General features: G+C 49.5%; 1 protein-coding gene across 5 annotated transcripts; it reads left to right on the forward strand.

Annotated features, from left to right (window-relative positions):
• Positions 1 to 501: 501 nt before the first annotated feature.
• ERRFI1 (ERBB receptor feedback inhibitor 1) lies at positions 502 to 14,905 on the forward strand. 5 transcript variants are annotated; one of them, XM_064589991.1, is made up of 5 exons: positions 656 to 1,193; positions 5,262 to 5,618; positions 10,704 to 10,897; positions 11,009 to 11,085; positions 12,206 to 14,905. In XM_064589991.1, the coding sequence occupies exons 3-5, from the start codon at positions 10,776 to 10,778 to the stop codon at positions 13,387 to 13,389; spliced, it is 1,383 nt and encodes a 460-aa protein (XP_064446061.1). In that variant the 5' UTR covers positions 656 to 1,193; positions 5,262 to 5,618; positions 10,704 to 10,775; the 3' UTR covers positions 13,390 to 14,905. The 5 variants fall into 5 exon arrangements, with proteins under 5 accessions (XP_064446060.1, XP_064446064.1, XP_064446061.1 ...); XM_064589990.1 differs by lacking the exons at positions 656 to 1,193; positions 5,262 to 5,618 and adding an exon at positions 502 to 649; XM_064589994.1 differs by lacking the exons at positions 656 to 1,193; positions 5,262 to 5,618 and adding an exon at positions 514 to 538.
• The last annotated feature ends 6,248 nt before the right edge of the window (positions 14,906 to 21,153 follow it).

Raw genomic sequence — 21,153 nt, forward strand, 5'->3', positions numbered from 1 at the left:
TGCTGTCCCTCCCACGCCTCTCCTGCCCGCAGAGGCTCTACTGGCCTTGGCCCGGGCGTCCTCCGCCATCCCCGCGGCGGCGGACCAGGTTACACCCGCCAAACCCCGCCGGGGCCAGGAAACTACGGGAAAGCCTGCGCGACGCTCGGCGCCCCCTTTGGTTTGGGCGGAACGCGGGCCAAGGCCGAGCTGCCCCCACCCTTCGGGAAAAAATTCAACATCAGGATTCTGGGGGCTCGGCAGCTGCCGCCGGATCCGACAGAGCCGAGGCGCGGAGGCCGCCGAGGCCCAGAAATGGTTCCCCGGAGACAAAGGCCGCATCGCCGCGGGCCCGCGCGACGCCGGTGGACCCCACGCCAGCGCCTGGGCGGCGGCATCGCCCCTTTAAGCGGCGCGCGGCCGGGATTGGCTGAGCGGGAGAGGTGGGGCGCCGAGCGCCGACGTCACGGCCCCGCCACTCGCTATATATGGCGGCGTCGGCCGCCGCGCCGACCGCGGCCGAGTGCGAGCGGGGAGCGCAGTCGGAGCCGGGCGGCCAGTGAGTGGCGAGGCGCCTGCGCGGTGTCCGGGCCCTTGAGCCCGCGGCGCTGAGCCAGCCGGGACGGACATGCGCGGGAGGGCGCCGTGGGGCAGCGGCGGCTCCGCGGGGGTAAGGGGCCTGCGGGCCGGGGGTGGGGTGGGGAGAGCGGCGCCGCTCCGCGCCCCCGCCCCTGCCGGGCCCCTGCGCCGGGCTGCGGGCGACTCCCGACGCTGGGCGGGTCCCCGGGACGCGGAGTCTCCCGGGACGGACAGACAGACGAACGGACGGGGGGTCGGGGCCGGTGCGGGGGCGCTGCGCGGGGGCCTGGGCTTCGGGAGCGGCCGGCCGGGGTCCTGCGCCCGGAGGCTGGCGGCGGCCTCGGCGGCCTCCCTCCCACAACGGGGCTGCGCTGCCCCGGCGCGCACCGCGCGTCCGTCAGCCCGGTCCCGAAGGTTGGGCTGGGGGTGGCCGGTCCGCGCGGTCCCTCGGCGACGGCGGTCGTCCCCGGTTTAGGGTCCTTGAGTTCCACGGAGTAGTTCCGAGCCCCCCCTTCCTCCCGTCTCGGAAACGCGATCTTTTGGTCGGAGCGCCCTAAATACTGCTTCCGAAGGAATGGAAGTTCAGAATTCTGTGTTCGGAGCGTGACTGCTTACTGGGTGTTTCTCGTGTGTAGGTGCGTGTGTATTTATTTGTGTATCACAGCCTCGTTCAAATTAGATGACTTCTTAACCGTGATTGGTGCTGTATTGGTGCTTGCAAAGTCTTTATTAGGATTTCGTCATTGCTTGAAAGGAACCAGTCTCTTACCTGATAAAAAATATGAATAGATTGTTAGTCATAAACTTAAGTGCAGTCAGAATAGACTGTAGCTTTAAAGGAGATGTGTTGGTGACTTTAGGTACACCTGCAACACAGGTAGGGCCGGACTGGTTTCTAAGCAACTGTCAGAGGTGAAGAAAGGTGAGGTTAAAATGCCTCCCGCCCCCCCCCCCCCCGCCCCCGAAGAACAGTATTCTGCACGGTTTTCAGCTTTTAGAAATCTGTAAGAATGCAAAGGGTATGTGTTTGTTGGGATACTGAAACATTCACCATACCACGTCTTTTTTTTTTTAACTCCTTCCCCCCCCCCCCCCCCCATTTCTGTAATTACACAGTTTTCAGCAAAGTTTTACTTAAACAGACCAAAGACAGGAGGCCAGGTACCCATTTCAGCAATTGACCACATTTTGCTAAGAATAAAAGTTGGCTTCTTGTTAATTGTGCTATGATTGGTTACCAGTATGTACTGCTATCTTTTCCAGATATTAGCAGATTTGAAGAGAAATACATACAGCTTTTAGCCTGAACTTCAGATGCCATTTGTCAGTTTCTTCACTTCACACAGAGGTTTATTTTCAGCTGCATGTCTCAGTGGATACTGGCTAATAGGTGATAGAGGTCCTGGGCTAACAGTATATAACCTGACATATATTAGATTGTAAACCCCTTAAGGGCAGGAACTCTTCCTTGTACAGCTTCTGTCTTGCACAGCCTTGCACACAGTTGATGGTTGATAAATAATTGCATGGAAGCATATTTTACATCTTAAAGCTCAGCAGGATTGGACCAGTCACTGATAAGGGTGGAAAGCAAATCTTTTTTTATGGCTGTTATGAAATGTCTGAATTATTCATATTTTCAACAGATACGTAAAATTACTGTTTCAGTGAATTGTTTCTCCTCCTTTCAGTCCACAATAGCTACTGGTCACTCTTTCTGTGAGATTTAATTATACTGTAGACTTGGGTTTTTGTTTGGAAATAACTCTCTTAACTGCTGCTCCTCAGAAGTTGAACCGGATAATACTCCCTTTCAGCTAATACTAATGGTAGCTTTTAAAAGCAAGTTGCCTAAATTACAGGTACAATCTAACATGCTTGAAACTGACCTGAATGTCTGCATACCATCAAGTTGCTTTAGAAAGGTGAGCAGAGGAGGGAAAGGTGGTGCCAAGGGTAATTCCAGGAATTTGAATGTCATCAGCTCCCTCTGCCAGAGAAACAGCTCTGCTTTTAATCTCAATAAATTTGAATTGGTACCTCATCATCAGGGTTCCTTTTGCATCTTTTGGTGCTGGTGTTTGGCCATGCTTCATAAACGCTAAGGAACAACCTACTAGGTACGAGATAAGCAAGATCCAGCTGTACCCGCACAGCATAAATGCATGCTCTGTAAAGGTAGATAAAACTGGTGAGTTTCAGGGTTCTGAATGTTAGTTATTAGCATAATAGAGAAATTTGCTTTGAGATAGGGAAAAGTTAGTGTGGGACTCAGACTTCAGAAGGGGAAAAGGATTCTGCAATTTGGAATCATTGTTGATAACTTTAACCCAATTCCTCATACTGTAAAATGGGGCAGTATTACTAAGAGGTGAATCTTCCGGGCTTCAGTGAATGCATTTGTAAAATATGGGGCTCTGGCTACATGAGTTTTACTCCTTTTCCACTCCACAGTGCCGTGATTCAGCATTTCAGGGGAAGCAGTAGGTGGGTAAGGATGAGAAGACATTGATGCTCTTCTTGAAGACCCACAGCATATGAAACTGGCCAGGTACAGATTATTTAAAATAATCTGTATTTTATTCCCTCTGAGTGGAATGCTCTTCTGATTCTTCTCATGGCTGCCTCCTTTTCCTCATTAAATTTCAGTTTAAAAAAGTCACCTCAGGGAGGTCTGCCCTAACTACCCTTGTCAATCCGGCCTCCCCACTCTCTCCTCCCGGGGAAGTTATCACAGTCTGAAATTGCTTCTTGTCTCCTGGTTAAATTGAGGCTTTCTCAGGCAGCAGCCACGTCTCTTTCACTACCATAGGATCTACTCCAGAATAAGCACTTGAGAACCATTTGTGGAAATAACTCATCCTTGCCCTCTAAGAATTTGCGGGTGGAAACCCTGTGCATGGAGCTCTAGTTCCTATCTCTGCAGTTGGCTTACACTGAGGTCTTGAGCATTTCTCTTGGCCATCCCTGCATCAGTTTTCCTACTGATAAATAAGAACATTAGAGAAGTGAGGTTGGGGTGCCTGGGTGGCTCAGTCAGTTAAGCGTCTGACTCCTGATTTCGGCTCAGGGTCATGAGATCGAGTCTCCCCCTCTCCTCGGGCTCCACACTCAGCAGCGGGGAGGCTGCTTGAGATTCTCTCTCTCCCTCTCCCCTGCCCCTTCCTCATGCTCGCTTTCTGTCTCTAAAATAAATAAAATCTTTAAAAAAAAAAAGGAAAAGAAAGAAAGAAGTGAGGTTTTTGCCTAGAATGAAGAGACGGTGGAGAGTGAAAGAGACGGTGGAGAGTGACTTTCACAGGAGTGAAAGTGTGGCGGGGGAGTGCTGGATCAGAGGGCAGAAGAGCCTCACTGGCCTTTCTGCTAACAGAAAATGTTTGGCCTCACATCCTCATCTGCAAAACACAGAGTGTAATCCCTGCCTCCTCTTACAGGGATGTGGTGGGGATCAGGTGAGATGCTGTGTCAGAAAGTGCTTTGTAATTTGTAGAGTGCTTTACAAATGCAAGATGTTCTATTATTAAATTCCAGACTTAAAATGGATCCTGATTGTAACACCATTGCCGAGATCCATGCTGCGAGATTGAGGCCCGTTGGGTGTATGTGGGGGCCCCTTTTATGGGTAAAGACAGACCTGCGTGATACCAAGTATCATGTTGTGACGGGCTCTGTAATGGTGGGGCACCAGTGTATTCTCAAAGATTGAGGGCTTTGAAAGAATTGCTTGAAGTAGTCACAGAATATAAAATTGATACCTTAACCCACCCTTCCAGAGGATACATAGACCAAGTCTGCAATTAATAACTTTCACAGGAGGATCTGAAGGAGTTGAAGTAAAACAGGAACTTTGATAGTCTAAGGGTTAACCCCCCCCCCCAAAAAAAAACTATTACCAAGCAGCAAATCCCCAGAAAAGTCTGAGCCACACTTGAACACAAGCCTTGTAGTGGGTCAGATCTTACTCCCAGTTAGGAGCCTCAGGGGCTTGGAGAGGCCGGGTGGTGTGGTGAGAGCCTGGCTTAAGTCTCTAGGCCCCACCATTGACCTGGAACAAGTTACTTAACTTGGTGTGCCTCCAGTCCCTCATCTGTAAATGAGGGTCATAATAGTAACCCACCCCACAGGGTTGTTAAGAGGATTAAATAAGTTATACATATAAATCACTTAGAACGATGCTTGTCGGATAAGTTTCCAAGAATTAGTTTATTTTTTGTACAGGTTTTATGTTCCTTGTAACAATCTGGAGTTACGCATTGGGTGACTCCAGTGCTCATTAAGTAAATTTCAAGTTTTCAAGACTCCCTTCCCATCATTGGACCATTGTGCTCCTTGTCGTTAAGATTATAATAGAACCCACATATTTTTTTCCATTTGGAAACCTATTATGTGTATGTCTAGAAGGAATAATATTTTCCCATCCCGTGTGTGTGTGTTGCTTCTGAGGTAGCATCTGTAGGAAGAGTACAAAGGACAAGAGGCCACATCCCCGCTGTGGTATACTTCACCCCTGCACAAGGCCGTGCAGGACACCAAGTGAATCAAAAGGCTGTTGATGACGATGGCTGTGGAACGAATAGGTTTTTTGTTAGTTTGCCATTTCTTAAAATACTCAGCTAGAAAATACTCTGAATTACTCAAGAAATTATGTCACTCAGCTTTGCTTTTGACAGTCAGAAGATAAATTATTTTCCTTATTGCCCCAGTTTTTACCACCTGCAAGTGGGCCGTTAACGTGCTGGCCCACTGAAGGGACGATGGATGCTGCCGGGGACAAAAGGTCCATCCTCACCCCGCGGAGCTGCATTGCCGTGGGTCCTGAAGCCGTCACGTTGACCTTGAATTCATGCAGGAGCGTTTCAGTGACTTAATATAAAAGATGTGAAGTCCTCTATGCTTTTACCATGAAGGCCATTTATGCTTCCTCTGGTAGCAGGGGGACCGCGAAGGACATTCCTGCCCGCCTCCCCCTTCACTCCCTGCCCCCAGAGCATGGTCTGTTACGGTGAAATCTGAGAAGAACCCTGAATTAGGGCCTTTGATTGTGAAGAGTCCTTTGCTCAGTAAGTAAACTCCGCTCACGCAGCACTGGATGTCCTAGACACTGAATGTGTTACCTGAATGTGAGTGTCACGTCAGTAAGTCTTCTCGTGTTCTTAATAAAAGTTAAAATTCGGTAAAACAGCCACACTCAGTGTTCAGCGTGTCGAATAGCTTGGCTGCCAGTGCTTTAGGCACTAACACAATAAAAATGATGGGATTTTGTTTTGTTTTTAATATTCTCAAAGGTGATTACTTTTAGGCATTTTCAGACTGAAGATAAACATGCAGATGGTGGTTTATGTGGGGAGAATCTAAAATCATGGAATTAAAAGAAAAATTTTTTTAAATAAAAAATAAAATCATGGAATTTGTCACGTTCCGAAATCAGTTTCTTTTTACAAATCTTGGCTTTGAACAGGATTATCTTCTATCTCTTCGGTAAGGAAATAGTCGTGTAGGTAGTTGTTAAATAAGGTTGAAAAGACCATTTATCACCCTGAATAAACAGAAATCAGGTTCTAAAACCAGATTGAAAGAAGGAAATTACATCACACTTTTAAATAAGGAAGCACTGGGCAGAACTGGATGAGTTGTATGACAAAAATGTGCCCCTCCTCCTCTTGTGGATTGCTTTTGAGATTTATTAATGAGATCTGCTGGAAGGTAAGCACATCTAGGTTACTGTCTTAAGGTAGCCTGGTTTAAAAAAAAAAAAAAAGTTTCAAAGTGACTTTCCTCAATCTAAAGGCATGTGATTTCACCTTAATGAAGCATCTATGGTATGCTTTTTGGTGTAGCCTTTTTTGTTTTGTTTTCTTTAAGGAAAGTGACCTTAAATTTAGCCACAAAAACAGTAGGTGCAGAAGGAATAGTGTGGAAGAGGTGAAATTCATTATTTTCAGAAAGCTCTGCCCTGGTTGCTTAAGTGAATGTACAGTAATAGAAACCAACTTAGAAAGTTACATTGTTAACCACTTAAGCTTAGCGTTTTTTACCCAGTCTGCAAACTGTCCACTTGAGATCTTGGAAAGGAATGTAATGAAAATCCTTTGCCTGCTATTTACCTAAACTTGTCACATTATTATCATTGGGAGGTGTCCACCCACGTTAGGTTTATCCCTTAGTTCTTCACTGATTTACAGGACACGTGAGTCTGTCATGTCATTACTTTTTTAAAAAGTGAGATGAGTATTTTCTGTTTCGCAAATATCAGAAGCGAATGACGCCAGGATCTACACTGGAGGGGGAAAAAAAAAAAGTCCTGTCCCAAAAGATTTGGAGGATGGGCAAGAAATCGGGGCATGGCACGAAATAACCCAAGAACATGGGGACCTGCGCTGGCTTTTCAGCAGGGAGCCAGGTAGTGGACAAGGTGGTGTGACAGATGGCCTCGAAGGAAAAGGTGCATTCTAACAGAGATGAGGGGGAAAGAGAAGGAAGAGCTTGAAGAAGGTGGATCAGGGCCTGCCTTCTTAGAGAGGCCTTAAGGCCAGCCTACAGAGCTTTTCTTTAGAAGCGTTTGAAGATTTTTGAGCAGTGGAAGATCTGAATTTGCACTGCAGTTCAGGAATATGGATCTGGTACTGGTGTGTAGGGCAGGTTAGGTATTTTCAGACCCAAGGGCAGAGCGGTGCCCGTGAACGGAAGGAAGAGAGGTTTGAGAAGCAGTGTAGAAATAGGCTATGGAACTGGGCGATTGAATGTGCATCTGTCATAACTCAGGTTATTAAAAATGGTGCCTGTAGGAGAAGCGGGATCTTCGCAGACCCTGAGCTGGTTTGGGAAGGGGGAGGGGGTGTGAAGTAAGTGACAGGAGTTTGGTTTGTAGCATTGCAGATGCCAGAGGGCCGTCCAAGTGGAAAGATAATCACCAGACAATAGGAAATGCAAAGTGGAAGCTTGAGCCAGGGCTGGAGTGGAGACTCAGGAGATTGAGGAGCTGTCTACGCAGAGTTGAAGCCATAGAAGGGGATCCAATCTCAAGGCGCTGGGTGGGGAAGGGGGAGTTGCACGGAGAGCAAATCAGAGGACAGCAGCAAGAAACAGATGGGTTTAGGGGATATTATTTTTTGTCTTGAAGTTTTCCAAAAAAGTGGGGTTAGTAGGAAACAGTTCCCATCTGGGATTGGTATTTAACCGCATTTTTGACACACTGAAAAGGCCAAAGATTAGTTGATGAATTTTGGGGACGTTCTTTTGCCCAAGGTCATTCCGATCCTGTTTGACATCATGCTGCCTGGGTCCGCATTCGCTCTCACAGTTTGCATTTCATAACAATGCCGTCTTGTGCTGAGAGGTACCGATTTCCCCACATAGGGCTGTTCTGCAGTTGCTTTCCTAAAGAACTGTCAGGTAGAGCTGGCCTGACGCTTTACACAGAAACATTAGAAACACTGCGGCATTAGCGAAATTTCACCGGAGCGGTGGGTTTCTTTTTAACTTGAGGTTGGCCAGCCTGATTCCCACCCCCCTCCCCCCAGGAGGGCACACACTGCAGACTTGGGGCGTTTTGAGAGGGGCGTGGAAAAGAGTTGCAGGTGGCTTCCTGCCTCAGCTGGCATTCCCAGGAACACGCCGAAAACGTTTGCTTCCAAACCTACGGCAGGTCCCCCTCCCTGAGCCCATAGTTGGAAGTTATTTTCCAAAAGAGAATATGCAGTTACGTTTCCCTCCTTGGCTTCTCCCATGCAAGCAAGTAGGAAGTTCGGACAGTTTCATAACACGTCCCATTCACAATTCCCCATTGAAATGTAGAGGCAGGTCACCTTCTATGAATACACAAAGACACTATTGTGGTCAGAAGTGAGCTGGCTTAGTGAACACAATTCTTTTTATACTAAAAAAAATTTTTTTTCTGCAGAAAGCTAACAAGTAGGTGATGGAAACAATGAATAAAAAATAACTTTCTAGAATGCATATATAATTTTCAGGGGCCACCGAAATGTGAGTTTAGAATTCCGAGGCCATTCCAGCAGAGGCGATAGTTACACAATCATTCTGTTGAAAGCTAAGATTTAGATGGCATTAGGAGGCTGACATGCAGTAATTACGAGGAGCACTTGCTGGCCTGCAGACAGGTGGGGGTTGGGCCTCCAGAATCCCCCGCAGCATTTTTCTGTAATCTGGATGAGTGATCTCCAAACGTGTGCTTTCAGACTACTTAAATACCATATTCTTCTTCCTATCTTGGCTTTTCGTTTTTTTACATCACCACAGATACTTTCCCTGTGGTCTTGCCTGTGCTTGTGGGGTGCTGGGGGGTGGGGCCCCACATACCACCAGGCCAGGTACCCGGAGGGGGCGCCGAGCAGTGCGTTCTAAAAATGTTTTGGGTTTTTTGGTTTTTTGTTTTTAATTTTCTGTAGCTTTCCTCAATCCAGGTAAAGTAAAAACACGTGGGTTTCATCTCAAACGTCTGAAGACCAGAAATAAAAAATAAAAACATCTCCCAATAACTTAGATTTCTAAAATGGTGGGGTTTCTTTCCCCTGTTCTTAATCATCTACCTTTGAGAGACTGATCACAGGAGAAGGCTTGACTATTTGAAATAATATTTGAAACCTATTTACGTCTCTGCCTCATGGATCAGAGGCAGCTGGCTTTGGGAGAGTAAAAAGCCGAGGATCAGTAAGGGCCCTGTCTTCGCTTTATCACCGAAACGTTACTGTTTTTGCATGAAAAACAAACAGTAAGCACTTGCAGAGTGTTTTTTTGGTTTGTAGCTAAAAAAAAGACCCCGTGCTGGATTCATTGCGTAGGTTCAGTTGATCCTGATGGTGGTGGTAATGAGATGGTAGCCTACCGTCGTTCATTCAGCGAGCACGCAGTCCTTGAGCCCTTGCTGTGTTTCAGGTAGTGATGATTATGATTGGGACCTAGCCTCTTTCCTGGACTCCGAGTTTAGTGGGTGACAGATCTGTCCATAAAACAGATGACCTGTGTACCCCCTCCCCCAGCATGCATGTCTCACTCATCTGTGTCGCCCCCCGTCCTCAGCACACCGCCGGCCCTGGGTGGCTGTGCGCATGCTTGGGGAGAGCGTGAGAGAGCGTTAGGAAGCATCTATGCTCATCCCAGAAGGGGTCAGTGTTACACAGAGAGTTGACAGATCGTGTCCTGGTGTCTGAAAGAAAAAAAGCCTCAACTCTAAGGAAGCGTGAAGATTCAGAGAAAGCAGAGATGGATGCTAATGAACACCTCTGGCAAGAAGGTGTGGGTCGAGCTACTGGTTGACCCCAGACGCAGACCATCTGATGAGGGAGAGGGTCCTCACACTGAGGAACTACTAGATTAAGAAAAGGGCACTTACTTAGCCTTCGTCATCTGTGCCTTGCAGGGAGGCACGAATGAATCACAAGGCACTTCGTACAGGAGAATGTGAAGAATGTGCCTTTAAGTTTGTCTTTCAAAGGGAGGAGGAAGCTGTCCGTGGCCCCTGCTGAAGCCCGCAACCTTGCAGAACTTGATTTTTACAGGATAATGGAAATTGGGATCTTCATATCTATTTCTTTATTCTTGAATAGGTGGTAACTGGAAAATTCGTCCTCCCAGGGCCAACCCTGAACTGCAGAATCCAAACCAGTGCTAGGCCGTGGGGTGATCCGGTGCCACGTAGGATCTCCTGTTCAGTTGAAGCATTGGGTTCTAGTGAATGTTGGTTCTGCAGGTCTGAGTACAGTGATCTGTGAAATGACCCTATTGGCTTGGGGGACCGGGAGCTCCATGCCCACTACGGCCACACTCTGGAAGGTCGGTTCATAGGAGGCTAGAGAACTGTGTGCGCTGTGGCAAGCGAGCAAGATCTGTTGGGCCGCAGTGGGAGATCTGCTTTTGCTCGCCGTCGGTTATTCCTTACTTTGCCGGAAACATTTAAGGGCTTTGATGAGTATCCAACCCCCCTCCCCAAAATTGTTCTCAGTGTCTGTGTTGAAGTACTGTCGTGAGAAGGATGAGTTCATGCCAAAGGGTCGGGATCAAGTGAACGTCTGTAACTAAAGTTTTCTGTCCCACATCCCCCCAAGTTCTCTGATACTAGCTCTGTGTGGGTATTTCTGAATTGTTTATTCTCTCCTCTCTTCTCTGCCCCCCCCCCCCCCCCCCCCCAGGGAATGCAAGCTACTGGTTGACCACAGATCCCTAGGCCTCACAAGTGTGGAGACCTCCCAGAGTCAGACACCATGTCCACGGCAGGAGTTGCTGCTCAGGAGATTAGAGTCCCATTAAAAACTGGATTTCTGCATGATGGCCAAGCCATGAGGACCGTGAGGACCTGCTGGGGTGGCCGCAGTGAGTTTGAAAAGTAAGCGCAGGACAGAATGGCCCTGAGATCTCCAAACCCATGATGTTAAAATGAGATCGAGAATAGGATGGCTCCTTGTTTATGACCAAGCTGTTTTTCCTTTCCTTTCAGTCACTTTTTGAACATTGACCCAATCACCATGGCCTACAGCCTCAACTCTACGGCTCAGGAGCACCTAACATCTCTTGGTATGTGTCCGGAAATCCAAGCGGGGCTAGTGCTTGAGGAGCAAGTTGGCAGTGGGGATGGGGATGGCCCTGGCTGGCCCTGGCTGGTCCTCCAGCACCATGCTGAAGTGAGGAAGCCACCTGAGTCGTTTCCAGCAGGAGCCTGACCCCTGGTGGCAGCAGGTTCTGAAGAGAACCGTGCCCGGCTCTCGAGGCGCCCTGCCCTCGTCCTGAGTCACCGACCTATTTGTGCAAGTGTGATCTTTCACAGTCATTGAATTCTGATCCCAGCTCTGATCCACATTTAACTTTCAGAGGCCTTGGGTGAGATCTCTCCTCTCTCTTACGAGTATCGGGTACGCATCCGAGGGAGATCATCAAGTAGTGTCCATGTGGATAAAATACTTAGGAAAGTGTGTGATGGGCCGCCTGGCACTTCTGACGTGGACACTGTGTTCCTTAGATTTTTTTTTTTTAAAGATTTTATTTATTTATTTATTTGAGAGAGAGAATGAGATAGAGAGAGCATGAGGGGGGGAGGGTCAGAGGGAGAAGCAGACTCCCCGCTGAGCAGGGAGCCCGATGCGGGACTCGATCCCGGGACTCCAGGATCATGACCTGAGCCGAAGGCAGTCGCTTAACCGACTGAGCCACCCAGGCGCCCTTCCTTAGATTTTTGTCAGGAGCATTTAGCACATTGCAAGCAGGCCCGTGCTCTCCTGACGTCACGTTGGCACTAACGGAGCGGACCCGGTGTCGCCTCACGCACACCCTGCCTGCCTCGTGTCGCCGCATCTCTTACCTGCCAGGCTGGCGTGGTGCGGTCATCACGGAAATTATACGCTGCTCGTCGTCTGTGAATTTTGCACACGTCACAAAACCTGCCGAGATGTGTGGGTGTGCACCGCGCACATGTCCGAGGGAGATGGAAGAGATAACTTGTTCTTTGAACCAGATCATGTGCATTAGCAATCTTCTGGCCCCTAATTACACCTGTGGCTGTCCCCTGGGTGTTCTCAGGGCGGCAGCCGTCAGCGGTGAGCTGCCTTAGCAGAGAGCCGTGGGCGCACGGGTAGCCGGGCTCGGCCTCGAGCGGCTGGGCTCGCGCGAGCCTTTTACTCACCCCTCTCGTTCATTCTAGGGCACGCGGCGACATCTGGTCCGAAGAACAGCAGCCACTTCGCAGAAAATGGCCCCGCTCAGAAGCCCAGCCTGGCCCCTCTTATTATTCCCCCGGGCGAAGACTTGGGGCAGCGTGAAGAGGAGCGAGTCGTGTGTGGTTTTAAGAAACTCTCAGTGAACGGGGTCTGTGCTTCTCCTCCTCCGCTCACCCCCATAAAGAACCCCCCGTCCCCCTTCCCCTGCGTGGCCCTCTGTGAGCGGGGCTCCAGGCCCCTCCCGCCGCTGCCCATCTCGGAAGACCTCTCTCTGGACGAGACAGACTGCGAGGTAGAATTCCTCACCAGCTCGGACACGGACTTCCTCTTAGAAGACTGTACGCTCTCTGCCTTCAAGTATGATGTTCCCGGCAGGCGAAGCTTCCGTGGGTGTGGACAGATCAACTACGCATATTTCGATACCCCGGCTGTCTCTGCAGCAGATCTCAGCCAGGCCCCTGACCAAAATGGAGGGGTGCAGAATTCAAATCCTCCTCCGTCTCAGACCCACCGAAGACTAAGAAGGTCTCATTCAGGACCAGCCGGATCCTTTAACAAGCCAGCCATCAGGATATCCAGCTACATACACAGAGCTTCTCCGAACTCCGATGAAGACAAACCTGAGGTGCCCCCCAGGGTCCCCATACCTCCGAGGCCAGTGAAGCCAGATTATAGAAGGTGGTCAGCAGAAGTTACTTCGAGCACCTACAGTGATGAAGATAGGCCTCCCAAGGTACCACCCAGAGAACCTTTATCCCGGAGTAACTCCCGCACACCCAGCCCCAAAAGCCTCCCGTCTTACCTCAATGGGGTCATGCCCCCGACGCAGAGCTTTGCCCCTGATCCCAAGTATGTCAGCAGCAAAGCCCTGCAAAGACAGAACAGCGAAGGATCTGCCAATAAGGTTCCTTGCATTCTGCCCATTATTGAAAATGGGAAGAAGGTTAGCTCGACACATTATTACCTACTACCTGAGAGACCACCGTACCTGGACAAATACGAGAAGTTCTTTCGGGAAGCAGAAGAAACAAACGCAAGCACCCAAACCCAGCACCTGGGTGCTGACCACAGTGCCGTCTCGGCCGCAGACAAGCTGGACTCGAAGACAAAACTGGATCCAGGTGGCCACGTGAAGCGCAAACATCTGTCCTATGTGGTTTCTCCTTAGGCTCTGGGGTCGCGGTCCGGCAGCGGCTCCCTGGGAGCAAATGGTTCTCAAGCCACTTCCCCATTTGGTTGCGGTTCACAGGGAAATGTTTCCGATTGCAGCATAAAATAGTGGAACCCTCTGTGTTAGAGACAGAGAGGGTCAGCAGCCATGGGGCACGCTCGTGCTGAGAAGCCCAGATCTTGTTGGCGTCGGAGAAGAGTCTGTTCCAGCCTGCAGTGTAAGGCTGTGCTGGCGGGGAGGGAAGGCTGGGGAACCTTTGACATGTGTATACGTTAGAGACCTGCAGAAGCCTGTGGGGCAACCTCAGGCCATAGTCGCAGGGTGACCAGTTAGTTGCTACCTTAGAGTAACATGTATTCAGAAGGATAAAACAAGCTGGAGGACAACTCCTGACCGAAAATTGAGCAAATGGAAGAAAACACAGTATTGTTTAGATCGGAATCCTAAAACAAAACAAAAAAACCCGTTTTTGCTTAGTTTGAAAGGGTCTGGCTCTCGGGCCCGGGAAGTTCTTCTGTCTCCTTTATTTCTGCAAGCAGTCTGTGCCCCGGGGGGCAGGGCGCACGTCCGTCCGTCCGTCCGTCCCATGGCTCCACCTGCCCGGTTTAAAAATCGCCCCGAGGCCCGGGTGCCCCTGGGTTTTGCCTCCTGCTCCGTTGAGGGGAGGTTGGCAGTGCGCTGGGCAGCCGGGTTTTCCCCTGCGCACGTGTGTCTCACCCCTTGGGAAGCGAGAAGATCCCGGAACCCATCAACGGTTCTTGCTGACAGTTCCTGCTCCGCTCTGCCCGCTGACGCCCGTTGCGCAGGCCTCGCAGCTGTGGTGGGGGGCACGGCCGACTCCTGCGGAGAAGCAGACCGTTGGCCCGTGTTCAGGATGTCATTTACGCCATCGAGAACCAGCTGTGTGACTGAGCGTCACTGGGGGCGTGTGGGGGGTTTTTTTGGTTTTTTCGGTTTTTCGGTTTTTTTAGACTGCATTAATAAACAAAGACAACACAAGCTGGCCTTGTGTTGCTGGTTCCTACTCAGTATTTCCCGGGGATTGTTTGCTTTTTGAGCAAAACGCTTCTGACCAACCGTGCAGCATGGTCCAGCACAGGTCACGTCGGCGTCTTCCTGCTTTTGAGACTCTCCCGGCCGGCGGCTTCCCCCCGAGTCAGCGAGACCCCCGGCACGCGCTGGGGTCGCCCCGTGCTTTGAGGTACGGGTCTTGTATAGATAAGCACAAAAGAGAAGGTGCTCACTAACCGAGGGACATTACTACAATGTTCTCTTAACAGTTAAACAAGCTGTTTACAGTTTAAACTGCTGAATGATACTATTTGAGCTATTTAAAGCTTATATTTTAGTATGAACTAAATGAAGGGTAAGACATGCTTTAGAAAAATGCACTGATTTCTGCATTATGTGTACAGTGTTGGACAAAGGATTTTATTCATTTTTGTTGCATTATTTTGAATATTGTCTTTTCATTTTAATAAAGTTATAATACTATTTATGACACCGTTAACAATGTTGCTTGCCTAAGCTCTTATAAAAGTCGATGTCTCAAGTACGTTGACAATCATTGCCATCTCTAAGCACAAGGGAAGATTTTTTTTTTTTTTTACAAGGGAAGATTTTTGACAGCTTCCTAAATGCTTGAAATTCACTGTCATTCCCTAAAATAAAAGTAATTTGAACGACTGATACTGAATCTTATACACACGCACAGTGAAAAGTGGGCTCTTTGTTTTCACCTTCAAGAGTTCAGAGAAGGGACCTGAACTGATGCTGGGGTGCTTCTGTCCAAACAGGCGCTGCCTGCGGAGGGGCCCGCCCCTCAGGGGGAGCATACGGAAGAAATCAGCTCTCACACAGGCTTGCCGTGACTCACTGGGTTTCAGGATTAGGTCCGGGTTGCTGTGGGCCCTTTGGGAAGCTCTGCGGCTTGTCTGGTGTGCGGCCACCAGGGGAAGCCCAGCCTGCCCAGGCCTCTCACGGGGAGAACGGCCATGCTCACAGCTTCTGGACGCAGGAGGAAGCCGAGCCGCTGCGTGTGAGGGCCCCTCTCCAGCGCCGGGGGGCCCTGTGCTCAGCTCTCCCCTCTCCTGGGCCCTGTGGCCAAAACCCAGCCACTCTCACCCGTCCACAGGCTCCCGGGCAATGGTGAAGCTCTCCGTGACCTTGACTGAGCCCCTGCATGTGCTTGGTATCCTGCAGAGTCAAGAGGGAGGGCTTGGAGGTCAGTGAGCAGGGCTGGGAGTCCACCTCTACCTCCGCCTAATTATGAGTTGGGCAGATGCTTTAACATCTCTGCCCTTGGGTAAAATTGGGGCAGGGGCGTCCTGATACCCACAATAGGAAATTACCTGTGACAACTGCATATAACCAACTGCAACTGGTCCGCGCATGGACTTCATGGTCCCTGGTTACTGTGCCTTGACAGGTATTATTTCGGACACTTTACAGACGAAGAAATGGGCTTGGGGAGTGGCTTCCACAGACATTCGCTGGGGAATACCAACCACATTCTAGGTCCTGGGAGGTGGGCATATCCTCTGCCCTCTAGAATTTTTTTTCTTTTAAGATTTTGAGAGCGAGAATGAGAGTGCGCGCATGCGTGTGCGTGAGAGCGGGGAGGGGCAGAGGGAGAGAAGCGGACTCCCCACTGAGAAAGGAGCCCGATGCGGGGCTCGATCCCAGGACCCTGGGATCATGACCTGAGCCGAAGGCAGACGCTTAACCGACTGAGCCACCCAGGCGCCCCTGCCCTCTAAAACTTAAAGCAGTCCCTAATTACGGTTTGCGGTGAGCGCCAACAAGGGGTGAATGGTGGGGCTCTACTCTCTAAGGTGATAAGATGCGAAGGGTCAGACTCAAAGCTGAAGGAGGTGGATTGAGTAGGAAAAGCAGACTGACCAAGTTACGTGTGAGCCCCTGACGCTGGAAAGAAAAGGCTGACGCTTCCATAAGCCAGAAGTTGTGGCGGCAGGAGGATGGACGCTGGGCAAGGTAGGGACCACTCAAAGATCTCGGTGGGGGATCGGCAGGATCTGATTGTCTTAAAAAGATGACCGTGGCTGTTGCATGGCAAACAGCTTGAAGAGAAGCCAAGGGGAATGCAGGGATGTCAGGACAGGCAGGCATCAGGACCCGGAGAGATAAGGGGACAGGGAAGATGTCAGGACCAGAGACAGAGAAAACTGGCTTTGAGAGATCCTTCGAGGTAGAAGCAAGCAGCAGCTTGGAGACCTTGGGTGGGACAAGCCCAGGGGTGCACAGCTCTGGCGCCCCCGCCCCCCATTCCCACCCTCACCCCCTGTGTGGGCTCCACCAGCCTCCAAGGGTCTCAGGGTGGTCCGGAGATGTGAATGGAGCGCTCCCAATGATCCTTATCTGCATCTCATTTTTTGCCTCTTTTCTTTCCCCCTTCCATTGCCTTTCCTTGTATTGTGGTCAAGATCATCTTTTTTGCTTTCTTGGGTTTTTTTTTTTTTTTTAAGATTTATTTTATTTTAGAGAGAAAGCGTGCATGGAGAGAGGAGGGGCAGAGGGAGAGGGAGAGAGCGAATCTCAAGCAGACTCCCTGCTGAGCACAGAGCCCAAGGTGGGGCTCAATCTCACAACCCCCAGATCATGACCTGAGCCGAAAGCAAGAGTCGGCCACTTAACGGACTGAGCCCCCCCCAGGCGCCCCAAGCCCGTCTTTAATTAACTCCACATTTGCTTCCCTCTGAACCTTTGCATTTTTCCTTGATTTTGCAAGAATACTCTTTTTCCCTATCTTTTCGTGGCCAACCAAATGCACCTCACCGCGGTGTGAATGCCACGCAACTAAAATGCCATCCAGAGCACCAGCTCAATCCTCAACCCGCACCTGCACCCAGAGCCAGTGGAACTCTCTGGAGAGTTCTCCCAGCCCAGGCCTGCCCAGGCCCACACTCTCAGCTGTTGCTGAGACCAGCAGCAAGGAGAATCAGCTGTTAGCTACCACTAGATGCACTGTGATTAGGCAGGTACTATCTAGTGACAACGTACTGTCCTAAAGTCAGGAAATGGGGGCTCCAGTCAACCTGTCACAACCATGCAAGCTTCCTCGAGCCTGCCGTCCCCTCAACATGAGACCAGGCCCCAGCAGGCCCAATACCACACAAACCGCAGGGATTTATTATTAGGGCCTGTCTCCTGGCAGAGAGGAGATGCTAAGGTCAAGAGGACTCATTTGTCAGTCAACTCGAAATGCAGATAATATTAAATGGGAAGTCTTCCCAGGCTGTAATAATCGATCATGTATTGCCTATCTTTTTTAAATGCCACGTGTTTGTATGTTGCTTATTTCTCTCTAGGTCTCTAGGGATATCTTAACTATGTAATGAAAAGAACTCTCCTTAAGAGGGTGTCTAGTCGCTGCTAGGGGCCCTGTTCCCAAAAAAGAGGCCAACAGATCCTTCCAGAGCATTTCATAATTGGAGAAAAGAGAACGCATCCCTCTGTCTATTGGCTCAAGTACAAAATATATATTAAGTTATTCTCTACTGTAGTTCTTAATTTCATCACCTAATCTGTAGTTCTGAAGTACATGGAGACTTTCTCTTAAAAATAAGCTCCTAGCATGGGTATCTCATACTTTCTTGTTTTGGTTTTTTATTTTGTAGTAATTATAGACTCACAAAAAATTTCAGACTTGCACAGAAAGATGCCCTGGACCCATTACCCAGATTCCCCCAAAGATAACATCTTACAAAATTATAGCCCCTTATCAAAACCAGGAAATGGACATTGTCACAATACTCGTATGTGGTATTTTGTTTAGAAAGAGTTCCTATCAAAACGGACTTGGGTCCCACTTTCTAAAATTAACTTAGAAATTAATTCTGGCATTCTGTTAGGCGTTTTGTGAGAAGCTAATAAAGCTTTAAGAATACATTGCCGTGTAAATATTTATACATTATGCTAATGGTAACTGAGATAAAGCTGATGTGTGTTAACTTTGATCGGCCAAGATTTTCTGCAAGATTAATTTGCATGAGCTCTAGTAAAGCTACTCCTTCAAACCTGGAGGATCCGTGAATGGTTTCCCAGAGCCTTGAGGTGCCACAACTTTGAAATGTGTAACAAAGCAAGAGGTGAACTGAATTTGTAAGCCGGTACTAAAGCTTTGAGGTATCCTTGTCTTTAGAAAAAAGTCTGGTGCAAACGACAGGACAGAGACAAGTTTTCTTTGCAGACTAGACCATTTGACAAATGTTCTGGTCCTTCTCCCCGGCACATGAGAATCACACCTTTTAAGAGAAGTTCTGGGGTCTTATTTGGGGGAAAGCAGAGAGGGGAGAGGTGAGAAGAATGGGGAAGAAGGTCCGAATGTGCCTGAACTTGGTGAGCCTTGCCTTTTATGCCTTGTGACTGAGTGAAATAACATGATGTAGGCATGTCTAAGGCAATTGGAGGGTGTGAATTTTCATGCTTGCTTTTCCCTTGAATGTATCGAACTTCAAGAACCTTCTGCCTAAGCCGCAGAGAATCTGTCAGTGGAGCGTGTTTAAACAAGCTCAGCTCAGCTTTCATGTTAGCTGCCCAGAACTCAGAGAGGCAAACATACTTCGTGTGTCTGACTTTTCGTATCTGAGGAAACCCTTCACATCAGAGCAGCCCTGTAAACCGTCCCTCAATGTCCACTGCCCACTGGCAGCAGAGGGGGTTTGAGGCTGGGGAGGGAGCTGGGGACGGTCGGAAAGGACTCTTCTGGGTCCTAGTTTCACCTGCTAGAAAGAGAGATGCTATCAGGCTGTTGGGCTTAAGTGTGCCTCCCCAGTGCGGGCAGCCCTCACCCCGTGGTTCCCGAAAACTGCCAGGAACCCTCGGCTCGGCAGGTCAGCCTGTAGCAAGTTTACTAACACAGCATCCATGACCATGCATAAATCTGCTCCCCGCCACCCCCCCCCCCACACACACACACTAAGTAAAAAGGCCTCAGGGGAGGAGGCAATTTGTTGTAACCAGGGGACCAGTCTTTGGGAGTGTTTCTATGTCCCTCAACTTGACTTTGTGCCCTTATGGAGAAAGGCAGCCACTTCAGTCCTGGGAAGTAGCTTTGGATCCATGTCAAATAAAGGTCTTAATCACCTGCTTCGTGCATATTTCTTCCTTTTTACAGTCATGAGGGTTGAGCCCAGTGCCTCCCCAAAGGACAGCATGACTTTTGTACCCTCCCCTCTTGTGTAAGGCTGGATGAGTCTGTCTTTCTGGCCTGAGCCCGCAGCAGCCTAAGGCGCCACGGCTCACAGGAAGCTGTCTGTATTCTGTGTGTGCCCGACTGCCAGCCGCCCTAGTGTGCTCGCATGAACTAGCGTCCTTGTCTACGCGGCTTCTGTTTAGTGACCCATCAAAGTTCTCGGCTGAGCAGAAGCTTGGACAGTTCCCGTGGCTCAGGGAGGCCCAGGCGCCGGCTCACCAGCTCCAAGCTGTAGAGGGAACTCGCGCACCCACAGCAGCCCAGACGCATGATAAGACTTGTCTGCGCATCGTCCCGGCCCGGGAGCCTCTAATTACACGTCTGGGGCTTGCAGGAGCCCAGGTGGCCGGGCTCACATGATCCCAGAACTGTGAAGATAGCGCGGGCCGGGTTCTCACTGCCTGCGCAGCCAGGTGGGGGAGGCCCCTCGGAGCCCCGTGCGTCATTTCAATACAAATTATAACAACCGCATTCCAAAGACAACAAGAGTTCATTTAACCGGGCAGTTCCTTCTTCCCAAAACATTGCCACAGTTTTATCTTCCCATCTACCCTTTTAGCTGTTCCATCTTCAACCTTCCTCCTGGCCCCTGTCTTGGGACAGCTACTTGGCACCTCAGCAGAATCGGTGTGCAGGAGAGCCCAGCGTCGGGTCCCCAGGCCACGTGGTTTGCTCCACACAACGTAGCTCTGGCCCACGGGGTGTCTCGTGTCACGGAATTCGGGGTGATCTAACTTGCAGCGGTCCTTAACAGTATTCACAGCCCCCAGTTATCAGAAACTTGTCACCTGCCGGGCGCTGTGCTGGGCACACCGAGTGTGCAGGTGTTGTGACCTCATCGGGATCAGCCTTAGAACCAAGAGACCCGGCTCGAAAGGAAACACACCTGTCCTGAGCCAAGTGAGAAAGTCACCATCATCGGGGCCCGGCAGTGGCTCGCGGAGGAAAGCCACGTGCTGTGGGAGTGTGTAACACAACAGTTGTTGATCCTGTCATTAATCAGCTGTGTAGGAGGATTTTGAGGACCGAGGCCAGAAATCTGTTTTTGTTTTGTTGTTTTTGAAGACACATTTTTTTTTTCTTCCAAGCTCCGTGGATGCTGAATCAGTCCAGTTGTTCCTTTTGCAAGAATCCACACATTTTTAACAGCAATAAATAGATTGCCATTTGTCATCTGGTCATTGATAAGGATCTCATAAAGAAATTGATTTACCAAACTGAAATGCTTATTTGAAATGTTTCTCTCCAAAACCTTCTCTATGAGTCTGTAGACAACTTCTATCCATGTCGTTTTTTTCCTTAAATCATATTCCTAAGGATTCTATATATGCATTAATTACAAAAAGTTTTGTGGGTACAGAGTTTTCTCTGAACAGCCTTGGTATAGGCAAAAAGAAGTGTTACCACCCACCGGCATGCATTATAATTCTGTCCTTGCTTAATCCCCACCCAAATGCCCATTTCCATCTATACAAACTCATATTATTCTTTCTGAATCATACCTAAGTGCCACACCCTGAGTTGCACATAAAACTTGGCCATATTAT

The sequence above is a fragment of the Mirounga angustirostris genome, unplaced genomic scaffold, assembly GCF_029215605.1.
Source record: "Mirounga angustirostris isolate CCGP_5_RB_7025 unplaced genomic scaffold, mMirAng1.0.hap1 SCAF_4, whole genome shotgun sequence".
NCBI classification, from domain to species: domain Eukaryota; kingdom Metazoa; phylum Chordata; class Mammalia; order Carnivora; family Phocidae; genus Mirounga; species Mirounga angustirostris.

Bases quoted from the DNA above. Each gene is read 5' to 3' on its own strand.
- ERRFI1 (XM_064589990.1), top strand. From the start codon at position 10,776: ATGTCCACGGCAGGAGTTGCTGCTCAGGAGATTAGAGTCCCATTAAAA. The intron at 10,898-11,008 runs GTAAGCGCAGGA...CTTTCCTTTCAG, and splicing joins GGCCGCAGTGAGTTTGAAAA to TCACTTTTTGAACATTGACC. The intron at 11,086-12,205 runs GTATGTGTCCGG...CGTTCATTCTAG, and splicing joins GGAGCACCTAACATCTCTTG to GGCACGCGGCGACATCTGGT.